At 35.4% G+C, this 18,583-nt stretch overlaps 1 protein-coding gene across 4 annotated transcripts in view; it reads left to right on the top strand.

Moving 5' to 3' along the window:
* The window catches only part of LOC138703516 (peroxiredoxin-6-like), a 68,193-nt gene extending 49,827 nt beyond the window's left edge, over positions 1-18,366 (top strand). For all 4 annotated transcript variants that reach the window (XM_069831426.1, XM_069831427.1, XM_069831429.1 and 1 more), the window contains exons 5-6: positions 16,101-16,173; positions 18,034-18,366. In XM_069831426.1, coding sequence (XP_069687527.1) covers positions 16,101-16,173; positions 18,034-18,198 — 238 coding nt within the window. In that variant the 3' untranslated portion in view covers positions 18,199-18,366. The remainder of the gene's footprint in view (positions 1-16,100; positions 16,174-18,033) is intronic.
* Positions 18,367-18,583: the final 217 nt, after the last annotated feature.

Genomic DNA, 18,583 nt, shown 5'->3' with positions numbered 1-18,583 from the left:
AATTTAATTTCTTCCTGTAACCACTACAGGTTGCCATCGACAAAGAGTACCATGATACAACAGAGTAAATGCCTTGAGGCTTAGTGATACATTGTTGTTAGAGTGAAAAATAACAATTTGAATTATTATATTGAAACACATGATATTAAACGAAGTAACGTCAAGGAGATGCGAATTAGTCATGGTCCATATGTATGATGCCTGAAAATAGCTATTGAGCCTTTGAGTGCTGCAATTGTTAGATCTCTGAAAATATTTTTATGCAGGCCAAAAGATTTACAGAAGTCGACTAGGAACCGGGGTATGGTCCCACGGGCTCTTATCATTAGTCCCGTAATGACGATGGATTCCAGATGGTATTTGTCCTTATAAAAACTGATGGAAGGTTCATATATATTCCTTTTTTCCTCGTGTACTTCTTCTGGCTGGTGTTCGTCCGATTCGAATCTCACAGTAGGGTCTATGATGTAACCTTCAAGAGAGGGAGGTTTAAATGCAATTATGTCGATTCTTCGATTACTGCGTTCACTGGATATGCCGTGTACTTCTTCATATACTGAATAACCTTTGTTCCTTAAGGCAGTTGCTATTCTAGATCTTACTGTATGATGCTGCATATTTCGTAGAAGTTCACCGTGTGGACAGGCCCCCAGGACAACATCAAGGGTTTCAACATCCCTGTCGCAACGTCGACAGAGGTTACTGCCCGAAGACCTGCCAGGTACACTACGCACAGCTGATACGCTTCCCTCCACTCACTATAGGAAAGACCCTTGTGATTCCGAATCCACTTATTGGCCGGGGTATATTGTTGGTATAAGATCACGCCTTTGCCTTTATGTTTTTTCTGACTCCAGTTCTCAAATGCTTTTTCTCTTAATACTTGCCGTACCTTTCGCGTACCTTACCAAACAGATTATTTTTTCAGAATTTCAATTGCACAGTCTGAATTACATTAATTGAATAATCTCAATTGCAATATGATGTTTCCTGAATTATATCTGAAGCTTCCTGAATTACAGCTTGAAAAGTTTTAGTGGTTTGAGCAGAGAAGGCTTTATCTTGTATGTTCTTGCCCTGGTTGCAATATTCATTGAAAGTTACGTGAAATTTTCATATAAAAAATTGTTCTTATTTTTGATCCAGGAGCATACTCACGCGTTTTCCAAACATACTTATAACCAGGCTTCGAGACTTCGGACCCGATAGAGCAGTTCAGTGGGAAATCCGCATAACGGCGTACTGAATATAGTGGTTAAGCGTACAGTGGGTGGGGGTACTGTAGAATGAATAACAACAAATACGCAAAGGAAAACGCTCTGGATTTGAAGGTTCTGACGAATAATTTGGTTTTCATACAAACTGTGTCTGAAACTATTACACGGTTAGAAAAGTCAGAGCAAGAGATGCCGGAAGCCCTCAATTTAATTTAGAAAATGATGCAGAGAATTAATGAGACATCAAGTACACCGGTTACTGAACTTGTAAAACAATCAATTTTATCTAAAAATAACGGATATGGAACATTGTGTAACATAAATAGCAAATTAGTGGACATAGAGTCACTCGAGAATAAAGGACTGTCTCTTAGCGACTGCAATGATGTTAGGTTTTTTCGTTTTGCTCCTATCACGTCATGCGGCGTAGAGCGCAGCTTTCTACAGTACAAGATTTACGTTTGAGACACTGAGAATGTATCTTGTAGTCGGTACATTGCAATTCGGTACTGTAACTGCACTTCCTAAAGACGACCAATAGGATAAATAAAAAAAAAAAATTAAAATTGCTGCATGCTTATTTCCACCATTAACACTGTGTATAATTAAACACAAATGCTTATAAAAGACAGAAGAATAAATGCTTTTTATATTCTTTTGACATTTTATCATTGTGTAATGTATATTTACTTTGAGAATGTACATATGTGTGTATTTTCCCATACTACCGTACTCCACTCTAAATAGCAACGTTGTTACCTCAATACATCTCTATCTACCTGCAGCGAGTAAACAACCTATAATGCATGCACAGTAAACTTAATGTATCGGGTCCAAAGTCTCGAAGCCTGCTTATGACTCACCCTGTATATATAGCTGAAAGTTGGACCACGAATAGAAAAGAAGGATAATCATCTGAAATGAAGCTTTTGAGATAACACCGCCATGTATTCCTCTAAAGATCACTTTCCGATTCATATTATAAGAAAGGAGCTTGATATATTAGATTTAAGCGAAAAATAAAATACGGTAAATAGACATTGTTACAACAAATTTAAAGAACGAATGCAATCAGATTAACAAAATAAATTAATAGAGACAACTAGACGTCGTGATGCGGTAAGACTCAAACTGCGATGGGATGAATTATTCTGAGACATATTTTGATGATGATGATGATGATGATGATGATGATGATGATGATGATGATGATGATGATGATGATGATGATGATGATGATGATGATGATGATGATGGTGGTGGTGGTGGTGGTATTCGTGTTGGTGTTGTTCTTTGGCTTGAAATGTTTGGTATCACTTGGAGGTTGAATCTGCCTTCGTCTTCAGGCAAACGAAAGAGTGAGAAGAATAGCCTACCCTACACATTGGAGTTTTTACAAATGGCCAAATGCACGTAACAGATGGATTTATCAATTTGCTTTCTGTAGTCAAGGTAGATCCAATTACCGAAACTTTGTGAGTTTTGTATAATATATACTTCTTCTGCAAATGGGGAAAGTCGAAGCTACATCTCTTCTTTATAAGCCACCGTTGCTTCCCTCCTCCCCCCTCTTTAAGAACGTTTCTATCATTTATTTATTCAGCACATTTATAACGTCTTTGACATCTTCCTGAGCTCTTATTATCTTGTTATTTCTTTCCCCAACTTTCTCGATCTTATTACAATTCTTTTTTTTTATACAGTAAAACCACTCCCATAACCACTTATTTCAGTTATCCAGCTCATCACGAAACCGGCGAATCCCCATTTAAATATATGGCTTTAAACTTAAGTTGTCCATCTGTATAGCTTGAATATTGAACACAAAAAATTCTGCTGTAATATTTAATATATTTTTTAACTGCGCAACTTGATTACCATATAAATCCCAAGTCCAAAATTTTTTGGAGCTCTCGATGTGACGATAGTGAAAATTATACCGAAAATTAGTGTGACAACTTGCCCCAGATACGTAGTAAAGCCCTAAAACCTACTGATCTGCCATTGAAATAATTGCTATTTCATCGTACGGAAAGAGAAAACTATATACATACATGTAATGGCTCTAGTACTCTTAAATTCAAGTTGGCCAAGAAGCAAACAATTACACAGGTTTGCGATTAAAAACTTTTTAAAAAAATTTAGCTCTCTTTTATGTATTTTTGTGTGCTGAAGCCAGAAATGACATAAAAATGACATATCACACACCATTTTTACACAAAACTATATTTTATGTTTTATAGTACTATTAATATTACCGGTTGTTCTGTATGGTTGTGAAACTTGGACTCTCACTTTGAGAGAGGGATAGAGATTAAGGGTGTTTGAGAATAAGGTTCTTAGGAAAATATTTGGGGCTAAGAGGGATGAAGTTACAGGAGAATGGAGAAAGTTACACAACACAGAACTGCACGCATTATATTCTTCACCTGACATAATTAGGAACATTAAATCCAGACGTTTGAGATGGGCAGGACATGTAGCACATATAGGCGAATCCAGAAATGCATATAGAGTGTTAGTTGGGAGACCGAAGGGAAAAATATCTTTGGGGAGGCCGAGACGTAGGTGGGACGATAATATTAAAGTGGATTTGAGGGAGGTGGGATATGATGATAGAGACTGGATTAATCTTGCACAGGATAGGGGTCGATGGCGGGCTTATGTGAGGGCGGCAATGAACCTGCGGGTTCCTTAAGAGCCATTTGTAAATAAGTAAGTATTAATATATTGGTGATTTTGCTGCATCCATAGCTCAGTACTCTATTGTAAAATTTTGTACTAACCTGTTAATGAGGATTATACTTTGTCTATGTATCTGTGATACCACGACTGTTTTTATCAATAAATCAATAAACATCATCTAGAAAGCTGTGTGATGTATAGAGTGAAAGTCCTGAAGAGTTTACCGGTTTGTAACTTTTCGTGCTGAAAAGGAATTTTAAAATGTTACATTTGTTCGGATCAAATTTCTGCACATTTAAAGGACAAAACTAAAATTCTTTCAATAATTTATTATCATAATACACTGCTCTCTTAAAGTGACTGAGCACGTTGGGAATTCAGTCAATGGCTTTCCCAAAACACGCTATGAAATGTTTCATATACGAGTAAAACAGTTTTTATCTCGAAAAGGAAGCAAAAATGAGGAAAATTGTATTAAACGTTTTTATACATCTTGATTACACAAATTTTAACACTATATCACTTCGTAATATGTATTTTATGTCTTTCTCGTGTTAAATTTTACCGTACCTGGTTAACATGTTTCGGCCTGTTATTGGCCTTCTTCTTTGTTTAAAATACCTCATAGAATAACGACCTGAAATTAATGACATTACTACAGTTAACCCCGTATAATTAGAAGGAGGATCATAGCTGACAAACAACTTCCGGTGAAAATAGATATAATAACAACAACAACAACAATAATAATAATAATAATAATAATAATAATAATAACAATGAGGTGTAAGATTGTATATTAGCCACCGGCGCAGCTCAGGCGGTAACGCACGCGTTTACCTACTGATCTGGGGTTGCAATCGTGCGTGGGTTCGATTCCTGCTTGGGCTGATTACCTGGTTGGGTTTTTTTTCGAGATTTTCCCCAACCATAAGGCGAATGTCAGAAATTTATGGCGAATCCTCGGCCTCTTCTCCTATCATCATTTCCATTGACGCTAAATAACCCAGTAGCTGACGCAGCGTTATTAAATAACCAAGTGAAAAAAATGGATTGCGTATTGGAATTGTTTAAGCGAGGTCAGAATTCTGTTACGGAGTCAGAGACTCTGCTTCAATTTAATTTCGAATGTTATAGCTGTGCTTGTGTACTAGTGGTGAGTCAGGGGGAAATCTGTTATGACACCAGGCTATCGATTCGGGCTCTTCTAGAACAAAGAACAACATACTATCAATTCTCTAGTGTTACCGTTAAACCGAATGGTCATGATATTACATTACATCCGTCATTTTCAGGCCGTATGCCTGAAACTACGCCTTGATATAAACTACACATATGGAATTTTTTTACTTGTCTTATAAGGCAAACTTACTTTGCCCTCCACTTACCTCAAATATACAATTCACAAGTATATACATAACATACAAAAATATGTGAAATAGCCTGAAAGAAACAGATTTCTAGTTTCGTACCTATTTTGTTTGCTACGTCCTAGACGTATGCTATTCAGATATCTCTACGTTTCATGTAGCCTACATAGGATCAGCCTATTAAAATTCTATATGACCTGAAACGCCTAAATGAACCAAAAACTCCTGTAAATGTCTAAACACTATATTTGTGTCTGAAAAGTGCGTTTTAGCACCGTATTTTATTTATTTGTTTGTTTGTTTGTTTGTTTGTTTGTTGGTTTATTTATTTATTTATTTATTTATTTATTTATTTATTCTGGTGTAGTTAAGGCCATCAGGCCTTCCCTTCCACAACACCAGGAATACAAATACAATAATAGAAATAAACGGAAAAAAGATACACTATATACAAGAAATAAAGAGAGAGAGAAAAACACTATAAACAAAGTAAATCCACAGGTTGCAGTCACACAAACTTTAAATGATTAATTAATTGTATCCTAACTAATTAACTAACATAAACAAGAAACTTGCAATTTTAATCTAGATTAAAAAAGGAATAGAAAAGAACACAAATCAATACTTCTAGCAATACCTAAAAACATTAACTAAGACAAAATTTTCCAATTTAATTTTGAATTGTGATAAAGTCCGGCAGTTCCTGAGGTCATTAGGTAAGAATTCCTGAGGCCAAGTATTTATACAGTATAGGAGGATGAGTATAAAGACGTTCTGTGTTGAGGGATAGAAAGAAGTGCTTGATGTCGGTATATTTAAAATAAATATGCTGGTACTAAAAATGAAAAAATTCCCAAAACAACAAAAACGCTATTTAAAATGTAAAAAAAAAAAAAAAAAAAAAAAGTCTTACAGACAAACGCTGGTCTGCCAAGTTCCCAAGTTCGTTCTAAATTGGTCTTAGTAAGGGAGGAAAGAAGATTTCGCCTAATTTCCTGGAACCGAAATTTTTTTTAAGTCCATCCTAGCATAAAAAGGATGGTAGGTTATTCGGGTTAGGCGAGAGCTTACCAATTAGTTTCTGCGTCAATGCATATGCTAAAAGAAACTTACCAATCAGCAATCTGTCTCTTTCACTGGTAGAATTTCAGTCTTCAATTCGGAAGCACTCATTGTTAGCAGCACAAGTTTTTGTACGTAAATTCCACCTAAAGTGGAATATCTACTAACATTAAAATTATTAATTGTTAATTTTGTATAAACTCCCAAAAGTCCTAAATTGGATTTTATAAAGTCCTAAATCTCTCTTTTTAGTACCTAGAAATCCGTTCGCTAGATATAACTTACTAGATACTGTTTGTATAATATACGAAATACACAAACCATAGGCCTAAGAAGCATGCAGACCCACAAGTCAGAAGATACGAAACACACATACTGTATTGCACAGCAATTAAAATATCACTGCTCTGTACTAATTGAATGTTGATCAGATTATACATGATAACGTTGTTACACATATCTTAAATTAGAAAAACCCCATAATTCCCATTACTGGAGTAATCTACCTGATTTCACTCTTAATCCAGCTATACATAAAACCTGATTCACACGCGGATAGTTTACAGGAGTCAAGTGCTTGAAGCCTCTAAACTTGATGCCATATTTCTGATCACACGGAGACACTAAACGTGAAACCATGTTCCACACGTAAAAAACCCGCGCTGAATGTTATATGCTTAAAGATACACTGTTTTAAGTTTTTTTACCGTTTTTTGCGAACCACTTCTACATTAATGTTTTGGACACCTTGTTCTCTAAGTTTCGTAACAAGTTTCTCAAATTTTTGCCTCTTGTTTAATTTTAATTTATGTTATTGTTGAAGTTTTCTCGTGCCGTGTATTCCACGTAAGTTCGTACATCTCATGCACTTCTCAAAATAGGGTCTATGTATTTATTTTTATTGATTTATTATGACTTAAAGGAAAGTAGGTACCTACACAGGCTATATGCCCATCAAAGCACTTTCTTCACATAAATTTAATTTATAATTATTGATAATGATTCATATGGACAGTAGTTATAAAATAGGTACTAATGTATGCAACTTATTAGCAATAGAACTAAAAGAAATGAAAACATGAAAGAGATATTGCTTATTATGATTCAAAACTCAGAAATTTAATAAATCGATACCGGTAATAAATTACAGGGCCAAAACAAGGAAACGTTTTGACATTTGTCTCGATCTAGAGATATTAAATACCAAATTTCTTCAATATATATTTGGAGGGATATAAAATGGAGTTATTTTGAGTATTTCAACGGAATCAGTATTATTTTTGTTCATATTTTTCTGATAAATATCATCGAGCAAGTCGTTCTTATGTCATTGAGCGTATGGAAACCAAAAATTAATCTCAGTAATCTAGTTGAGAACTGGAATGGACAGGGTATTTTGAATGGGTATCTTATAATATAGGAACCTAAGGAATTTATTCTGTATCAACTGAATTACAAATCCAAACGATTTATAAGCAGAATTAGTAATTGTTAAAATGTGGGGTGTGAAAATTAAATTAATCCCAAATTCGATATGTAAATTAATTAGCTATTAATTTAAACAAACCATACACGCACACTATCCACAGTATCTGCTTGTAAGTTGCTACAACTTAGCATTCAGACGAAAGTGGTGGAGTCGAGTAGATCATGTGACGGGAAAGTGGACACAAAAGTTGACGAGTCGTCAACTCAAATTCTGCTTGACCGCCAAGTCACAACTTGACTGTCTCGAATACATCACCCGGGGAAAGTCGAGTTGCTTCAAGCACTTGACTCCTGTAAACTATCCCCGTGTGAATTGGCCTTAACATACAATAACAATGAAAAGTGTCACCTTCGACAGTTGACGTGATTATAACTACACCAAACACAAAACCTAGAATCTAGAAAGTAAAAAATGTTTAATATGGTTCAAGACTTGAAATATAAACTACGTCATCTACGTAATGCATAATCATGATCATCGTGAATGTTTCCGGATTAGGTCCGCTAGGTTTTGTTCTACTGCTGTTCTTGAAGGTGTTCCTGATCATTGAACTATGAAATATTTTCCTCCTATTAGCTTATTTGGACATCCTTTCTCCACTCATTATTTGTATTGTAGGTCTACCTGATCTTTCCAGCTATGTTGGTATAATTCAATTTCTTCAGTTTACTCTACTTATTCTGAACATTGATGTGTTCTGGATATTTGCATTTTTCTGTCTGTTTAATCTAGTAAAACCCAGCAAAATTGTCAAGAACCTCGTTTCTTCCAGAGTACAGCTTTTGGACGTAGAATAAGTCTTTCCCTGCATCGAGTAAGGGATCCATGGTGAAACAAAAAATGGCAGACTTTCAAATACTTATTGTAACAACCACAGCCGAATGCAGTAATGTTGTTAGTAGTTAGGCCATGAACAGTGTAACTTGTGTGACCACGTCCAATGACCTCCCCTCGTTACGGACATGAGGGTCCCGAATTTGTGCATAAAATTAGCCGTGCCGCGCGAACTCTCTCAATAATATCTCGGCATTGAGAGCAGCTACAGATCGGTACGACCACTTGTTTGAGTTTTAATCGAGAGTTCTGCAATATTGAAATGATACTAGGCGCATATGTATCACTTTGAGTGAACCAAATGGTTTTTTTTTTTTTTTGTGAGCTTGTACTAATTTCGGAATGTAACTTTATAAAAAGAGGAAATATATTTCATACCTTTCATTAATTATTTCCCTTATCATAGATCCATAGGCCTACTCTCCATTTGTAAACCGGAATAGAAATAAAACATTCAAACTAACAGAATAACAGTTTCATTCCTAATATTGGGTGACGTATTCTACGTGCCGGTGTATCCCTCATACAGCACAGATTTTTTTTTGCATTTTTTTTATGATCCAAGTTTCTCTTTCTTACAGACCTGAAATGGTTCAGAATGCGTAATTTAGTGCCGTAACCCATGAACTTAAATATACTAGGCTATATAGAAACTCAATTTTGCTTCTTTTGCAAAGGAAGTCGCTCTAAGAATTTTATTGTCCTTTAGACCCATCGTCATCGGTGGAGTATGAAATCGTAAATGATACCAGACCTTCGAGGACGAACGATTGCCTCGTGACATAGAAGTTGCTGATAACACAATGACCTGAATGTTACGCAAAAAAAAAAAATTGCTCGTCGAGAAAACAAAAGAAGTTAAACAAAACGATAAAGCTACGAGTTACGAGTCGCGTCACCTGCAGATGTCACCACTTAACATGTACAGCAGACAGGTAGAATGACATTTAGTTAAGCCTTGTGACGTAGGAAAAGCAAACAGACCCAGCGGTAGTTCTCAGGGAAGTCCGAAGTGAATTCCCATCTCTTGTCAACCGCTGAACGTTTTTATCAATCTAGTGTGCAACAAAGTAGACCTATCGATGTATAAGCTTCACTTTGCCTTTTCTAGTTTCGGATTTATTCCTGGAAGTTATCGTTTAGTTATTTGTTTGTTTGTTCATTTGTTTACGTGTTCATTTGTTATTTATTTATATAGTATTTGTTTATTTATATCTAGTTGTTTTTGAATAGTTTCTAGGGAAAAATTGTTCCGGGGCCGACTGGTTATTTGTTTGTTTATTTACTTATTAAATTCATTTATTCATTCGTTTACTTATTTACTGTTACCGGGTCTTTCCCGGGGGTAAAAGGCGGTCAGAGCGAGGTGCCGACCACACCACCTCATTCTAGTGCCGAGGTCATGGAAAGCATGGGGCTCTACCTCCATGCCCCCTAAGTGCCTTCATGGCATGTTACGGGGATACCTTTACCTTTACTTATTTACTCTACTCATTTAATTATTTATTTACTCATTTATTTAATTATTTATTTACTCATTTACTTCATTATTAAATTAATTATATATTCACTTACTCCTTACTCGTTTATTTAATTATTTAATTCATTTATCATTTATTTACTCATTTATTTAATTATTTATTAATTAATTTATTTACGCATTTATTTATTTATTCATTTATTTATTTACTCATTTATTTAATTACTTATTTATTTATTTATTCATTTATTTATTTACTCATTTATTTATTTATTTATTCATTCATTTACTCGTTTATTTATTTGTTTGTTTGTTTTTTTATTTGCTTGTTTTGGTTTTTTGTTTTTTGGGTTTTGGTTTTTGGTTTTGTTTATTTCCGTTTTCGAGTATAGGCGAAATTGACAATAAACATTAAATAAAATTATATTTCATAAAAGTAGGTAAATTAATCATGAATCTATTTATGTCTCTGACACGTCCACATTCATTTAATTTCGCTTCTCTTTCACTCATATTTGACTGAGAAATAGATGCCCGATTTGGATGAGTTTCGTTAAAGGTGTGCATACTTCTAGTTATGTACGTCTTCTTCACCAAACCCTATTATCATCAGAATCTCAGTTCTTCCATTTTCTATTAAGAACATGTTTCATGTTGATTTCATAAAACTGCTTTCATAATACAGGCACAGTTTAGTAGGTTCTACATACAGTCACGAAGCTCAATACGTAGGGAATATGCATCCAATGACAGTTGAACTTAAGTTGCTAGCCATTAGGATCGCTATTATCGAACAGTCTATGGCTCCTAGCACTCTCAGTTGCTAACCGCTTGGAGCATTGTATCGCGAGAAATGCATAATATCACTCAAGCTTCGTGATGTATGTATTAGACTGTCAAACAGGGACAAACAATAGTAATATGCGTTACAAGAGCGGTATGTTGACGTTTTCATGTTCGAGAAAAAGATTGAAAAAGCGAAACATAGTTGAGCTTTTTTAATTTCCGAGAACATGAAAACAAACATACCGCTCGTGTATCGTACATTATTTTGTGCGAAGATCGTTTATTACATACCTGAAAGAGGAATTTATAATTAGTTGCAATGAAATCTCCATCTTGGTTTCTGTTCAATGGCGGCAACTTTGGAAAACAAATATATCTATCCTCAACATTGTTCCTATAAAATATTTTCTGTGTTTACTATACTCCAGCAGGCCGTGATATACGTCTGTCTTTTTTTCCCCCAGTCTAAATGTTATGTTTTATTTAACGACGCTCGCAACTGCAGAGTTATATCAGCGTCGCCCCCCAGTCTATAATGAGTCTGGAATCTTGTTGATTTTTTCACGGCTTCCTTAATGTTACTTGCATTACAAATGCAGTAACTTTTGTGGTGTTGTAGAGTTTACTTAATTTTTGTAAATATTTAAAAACAATAATTAACAGTGCAATTTAGGTGAAATTGCAGTGGTAAGTTTCCAATTTATAATTATTACTATATTGAACGTCTTTAAAAATAATATGTTAAAAGCCTAAAGCAGTAAAATGAATGTGACGCTTAAGCGGTAAGAATAGGGAAATTGTTATGTGTGTTACGTTGGGAATACTGAATGTGGTATTTCACACTTACCGCGTATTGGTTGTGTGCGGAAAGCAAGCAAATACGCACGATCTCGCACAAAATAATATATCAACAGTAAAATTGTTGCCATAGTAACCATAACCGTAGTGCTTGTGTACAAAACAAGTGATATATTACATTAATAAAAATTCTCTTTCAGATGATATTACAAAAATTATAGCGTGTCATTTAAAAGTGTTCTCCTTGATGTCATAATTCGCACAATAATATCCGCAAAAATATTTTGTTTCCATAAAAATATTCCTTTCAAAACACAAGGTTTACGTGTCGAAGATTTTTGCCCAAAATCTCCTCATTAAATTTTAATTGCAATTATACGTTACTTTTAAAAACCTTTATGAATTTAATTAAACGTGTAACTTTGTAAATAGTTTTGTAAATAAATAAATTTATTAGGTAAATCCTTTCATTACGTCAAATATTGTCGAGAGAACTTATTGCAAGGTTAACAACCCTGAATTGATTGAGACAGAATGTGCATGCTGGAGTATATCGTAGTCGAAAGACGTGCGTTGTGATCTAAACTAACAGGCGTTTCGTAGTACGCGCATTTTTTTTTTATAAAACAGCGGACCGTAAAATGCGTGACACATTTTTCGGGAAAGCTATCCGCGCAGGAGAGAAAGTACTGTAAATAGTGAGTTTTATATGCATTTTTCTTAAACAAAAGTAAAAATATCTGCACGTATACCCCTTGTGACCCTGGACATAGGTAATTAAATGGTCACTTAAGCAAACATTTGTGTAAATAAATAACTGAATAAAGAGGTGTACATAAACATACGAGGAAACAAATATAATTAAATGGATATAAAGTGTTAGTTGAGAGACCGGAGGGATAAAAGACCTTTGGGGAGGCCGAGACGTAGATGGGAGGATAATATTAAAATGGATTTGAGAGAGATATGATGGTAGAGACTGGATTAATCTTGCACAGGATAGGGACCGATGGCGGGTTTATTTGAGGGCGGCAATGAATCTGCGGGTTTCTTAAAAGTCATTTTTAAGTAATTAAATAAGGTAATTAGGCTAGTAAATATTAGTGTAAATAATTGACGGAATAAAAAAGTACACATACATAGGACCTATTACAAGAAGCAAATATAATTGAATGGGTAACGAGTTAAAATATTTGTGTAAGGGCCAATAGTACAAACAGTTAACCTCAGATTAAGTCTTCAATTTAATCTTCAGTTATACTTAACTGCGAATTTTTGGTTGTATAAATACTAACTTCAGTTTATTTCGTCTTAACTTATAATTATTACTAAATGACTGATGAATCTTCTCAACTTAATCATATTTCCGAACGAAAAGAAGAGAAAAATCTTTTTGTAAGTAAAATGGTGAACTATTGTATGTCGCAAGGCAAACCGAAAATGTTGGGTCAGACTAATAAATAAATAAATTAATTAATTAATGTATCGGTTTCTAAATATGAGTAGTGTAAGTAGTTTATCATTATACGAGAATTTTTATAAAAGACTAATCAGTGGGTAAATAAGTGGAATTTTTAATAAATAGCTAATTAAGTATAAATATGCAAATTGGTCAGTAAATAAGGAATTAAATAACAGAAATTTAAGGATCTATATAAATAAGTAAGTAAATATATGTATGAATGCATAAATGTAATATATATATATATATAAATAGTGTAAGGTCACTTCTCTCATGTTCTGCGCTCGTCAACAGTTAAGCCTTGAGAGATATCTTGGGCGTCATTGCAAAACTCGATCGTACGACCTTCAGGAACGGAATGTGATAGCAGCGTCACCACATAAACGACAGTTCCCCGCGTAGGGATGAAACGCTAATCTCTCGTACACGTAATGGAGGGCGCTTATCCCCCCGCGTACAACGTGTCGTACATGCCAGTTCCACATCGCTGTTACAGATAAATGCCATTAGATTTGTTTAACAGTTTACTAGGTGAAGGTTTCCACTCCGTTTAGTGCAACTGTGAGAGCTGCCTGCATGCCTGCCTAATCTTAGTTACCATTCATAGTATCGTGGTCACACTTCAGAAACACTACCACTCGAGACGTAGAAGTTAATAATAATAATAATAATAATAATAATAATAATAATAATAATAATAATAATAATAATGTTCGCCTTCGATCTTGTTAGTGCGAACCTATGTGATCACTGTGACGTGTAATTTTTCATTCTGTGTTCATGGTGTAAGTTAATGGTTTATTTTGAACATTTCTTGAATGTCGACGATGTCCATTTTGTGAAGTGTAATAAATACATCCCATAGAGACTTGATCTCTGCACCTCCCGGACACTTATTTTATGTCGCCCTCTTGATACACATGGTAGGTCATTAGCAACTAATATTTTTCCTGTCATAATTTTGTTAACACAACACTTTCAAATGAACCTTACTAGAGATTGCATTTGCCACGTCGCACTATACGGGTTCCTAGTTAGATATACTTTTCTAGATAAATATTATGTATCTATAATCTAGCAATAAATATTTATTTATGTATTTATTTATTTATTCATTCATGGGTTTATTGATTGATTGATTCAATCACTCACTCACTCCATTACTTATTTGTTTGTTTGTTTAGGCACTGTAAATGTATTGTAGCATATTTTGAACAAAATCTGATAGTTACGAGTATAATGTTGTATTTTGGGTATTCTTCAGATGAAAATGCATTTTATACCTACCATTATGAAGACTCTGATTGAGGTTCTGGCTGATATGTACAGTAGTAGCAAAAAAACCGGACCGACCTTGTAGCTGATTTCATAGCCTTGTTCACTCCAGAGCACGATATACTGGTAACTAAGACTTTCGTGTTCGAATCCTGCCTGGGAAGGAAACTGTTTTTTGTTCCTTATTCAAATTTATTCCCAATACTTTTCGATTGCAGCGATATTTTACTACTTAATTAACTTATTATTCCCAGAACATGAATTTTACCAGCTATCGAAAAGTATTTGGAATAAATTTGAATAAGGAACAAAGTTTCCTTCCCAGGCAGGATTCGAACCACGAAAGTCTTAGTTGCCAGTCTATCGTGCTCTGGAGTGAACAAGGTTCTGAAATCAACTACAAGGTTCGGTCCGGTTTTTTTTTTTTTTTGCCACTACTGGACATCTATTATCAGGCAGTACATCTCACTTGACGATATGTATCAGAGGAAGAACAATTGTTTATATGCATCTAAAGTCTAATTAGTGAAATATGTAGCTAATCGGTGATGTATGCAATGGAGGGAGAAAGAAACCTATTATCTCCTGGCCTAATTGCCTCATGAGTGATGCCTTATTAGTGTTACTTATGAGGTTCAAACCTGTCTTCGGACAGTTGACTAAACAACAACAACATTATGAAGCCTGAAACCATACAAATTTTCAGAATGTCTTTAAAACAGCGTATTCCGAATCTCACCGGACCGGTGGACAACAATGACGTCACGCTGCAGCGAAATAAGAAAAAAAAACTGCTGGAAGGTTCGATGGCTATCATGGCGGCTGTACAAGTTGTTGTCTGTGCTACGCTAGCAAGATTTTGCGAAATTTCCGTACTGTCATCTCGTTCAAAGAAAAGAGAGCATAAACAATTTATTTCTTGAACCAATAGTAATAACTGGTTCGTTGACATGTTCGCTCATAAGCCATTAACATGTTGTTTTTACGTTGTACTCATTACAAACAATACAGCAGAACTAAAGCAGAACACACCGCCATGACACAACAGTGCACGATGTCATTCGTCTGCTAATTCCCGCCCTATACAAGAACCAATCAGATTCACTGATGGAGACTGTCTCCACCTCTGCAAGCTGATAGAACCGGTGCGACACCGGTGGAGCATCAGTGACGTCATCGTTGAAATTCGGAACACCGTGATGCCATCAGATTGCTCAGCGCTGAGATTCGGAATACGCTCAAATACAATGTTGTTGTGAAGAACCGTTACAAATATGATGAATTGTGTTTATGGAATGCGAGTTTCCAAGGAGAAGGTAAAACTTTTTCTTATCTTTGGAATCTGTACGAAAACATTAGGCCTACTGTATAGACAGAAAGTCAGTGCAGGGAAGGGAGAGTGTTTTCCCTCCACGGGCCTTAGCTGTGGATATTTTTGTAGTTTTCACTCTCTCCTTGACGTATTGAATAATTTTGTCTAAAGTGAAGGGTTCAGTTAGTGAAGTTACGGATTTATGTTCGAGAATTTGACGGAAAACTGTGTTCTTTTGTAATCCATTGTGGAAGGTAAAAGTTAACGGCTGAAAAGCGTTTTAATGAAAGTTTTTTTTTCAGTTTCTAATAAGCCTGTCTTCCATTCCAGAGAGATCATCCGAGTGATTGATTCGCTTCAGCTAACAGAACGGCTACAGGTTGTCACACCTGTGGATTGGACGGTATGTACTCGCTGACTGGCAAAGTTATAGCCGAGGCTATTATGGGTCATTAGAAAATTAGTGACAACACTTAATTGAGATCAAAAACTTATTTATTCACAATTGACATACCAATTACAGTTCTTAAAAGTAATAATCTCCTCCAGTATTACGTACCCATCGCCACACCTCTGGAAGGCGACGGATGCCATCCACAGCGTCACTTTGCCCTAAGCTTCTAATTGACTGCTCTACAGCTGCTACCTGTTTAGTTCTATGCGAACCCCTCTCATTGGTTCTTTCATCTTATGGAAAAAGTTGTTGTAGGAATTCATATCCGGAGAATACGGAGGATGCTCCAGAATTACCCAGTTTCATCTGTTAAGGATACTGGGTAGAGCTGTTTGCAGTATTTTCTCTTATAAATATGAATATATAAAATATTTCCTTCATTTGTTTCTATCAAAACTGACTAGGCCTAATGTCCTTTTCACCGTGTGATAAACAAATGTTGGTGAGTTGTGAGCTGGCCACAGAAACATTATTTTTCATTGTTTTAATATAGGCATGACAAAAAAAGAGTATTGATTAAAAAATTATTGTTCTTAATTCAGGAACCATTTATTCAGAAACTACTTTAGATAAAGGGCTGAAATTTTATATGATAATGTAAACTACACTGTTATTAAAAATGAATAGACTACTATTTTAAAATATTTAATTCAAGTACTAAAAATGTTGTTACCGGTTGTTCTGTATGGCTGTGAAACTTGGACCCTCACTTTGAGAGAGGAACAGAGATGAGGGTTTTTGAGAATAAGGTTCTTAGGAAAATATTTAGGGCTAAAAGGGATGAAGTAACAGGAGAATGGAGAAAGTTACACAACGCAGAGCTGCACGGATTATATCCTTCACCTGACATAATTAGGAACATTAAATCCAGACGTTTGAGATGGGCAGGGCATGTAGCACGTATGGGCGAATCCAGAAATGCATATAGAGTGTTAGTTGGGAGGCCAGAGGGGAAAAGACCTTTGGGGAGGCCGAGACGTAGATGGGAAGATAATATTAAAATGGATTTGAGGGAGGTGGGATACGATGATAGAGACTGGATTAATCTTGCTCAGGATAGGGACCAATGGCGGGCTTATGTGAGGGTGGCAATGAACTCCGGGTTCCTTAAAAGCCAGTAAGTAAGTAGTAAAAATGTGGCGAAAAGACAATGTATATGATTATGTCTCGTGACCAGAATATTGTACGAAATTAAAATATAAAAACTGGAAATTTATCCTTCAAAGAGGTGGAAAAATTCAAATACCTTGAAGCAACAGTAACAAATATAAATAGCCTCGGGAGGAAATTAAACGAGGAATAAATATTGGAAATGCTGTTATTTTTCGATTCAGAAGCTTTTTTGTCATCAAGTCTGCTGTCAATTATACGATGAAGTGAAGAGATGCGACTAGACACATTTGAAATGTGGATATAGAAAAGAATGGATAGTGTGAAATTGACAAACAGAATAAGACATTAAGTTGTGTTGGAAAGAGTGGGTGAAGAAAGAGTAAAGCTGAAACTGATCAGGAAGAGAAAGAAAAATTGGCTGGGTCAGAAGTAGATATCAGATGATAGGTGACAATAATATATATTATGGATCATATGCAGACTGAGAGGAAGGCAGAAAATATAAAAGATTGGAGAATGTTGGGTTTGCAGTGAAAGATCTGCCCGTGGGCATAAAATTATGAATGAATGGATGAATATTTACTAATGGCGAATACTTGAATTTCTGTCATTCTCCCACTAGGCCTATGTAATTGTTTGTCTTGTTGAACAGTTCCTTTATTTTCCATGTTAGTTTTCATTTGTAACGTCTTTCAGATGGGCAAGGAAGTGATGGTGGTTCCAGAAGTCGAGGAAGAAGAGTTACCAAAGCTGTTCCCCCGCGGGGTGGAGAAGGTCAGAATGCCTTCAGGAATAGCGTACGTGCGAACCACGCGTGACTACGACAAAGTCAGCGAGTGCTGGGACGGCGCCATTCTCTGATGAAATAATTCTCTGCCTCATCTTCTGAAAAGGAGAGCCGAACAAATGAGCAACGCATGTACAAACGTTCCAAATGATATACAAGTTTTGGAGTGGAATATCACGTCATATTTTATTATTGATATTTTTTAAGCTAATAAATACTAATACTATATTTTTATTCAAGAAGATATTTTATATTATTGATTCTTCCTATTATAACATCTATCATTAGGCTTTCTCAAGACCTATTCATTCTACTTCACAGTTTATCCCAAGTCCTAGACTTGATGGGAAAGACTTTCTTCGCTTGCTGAGGATCGCGCTTTCAAAAAAACAGCGTTAAGGGACTGATTATAATAACTGATAGAATGTGGACTTTTAAGTATCATTTTCACAGTGAGTG

This window comes from Periplaneta americana, chromosome 7 (assembly GCF_040183065.1).
Source record: "Periplaneta americana isolate PAMFEO1 chromosome 7, P.americana_PAMFEO1_priV1, whole genome shotgun sequence".
NCBI lineage: Eukaryota > Metazoa > Arthropoda > Insecta > Blattodea > Blattidae > Periplaneta > Periplaneta americana.
Note: the sequence above shows the minus strand (reverse complement) of the source record. Positions and strands in the feature narration are given on the sequence as shown.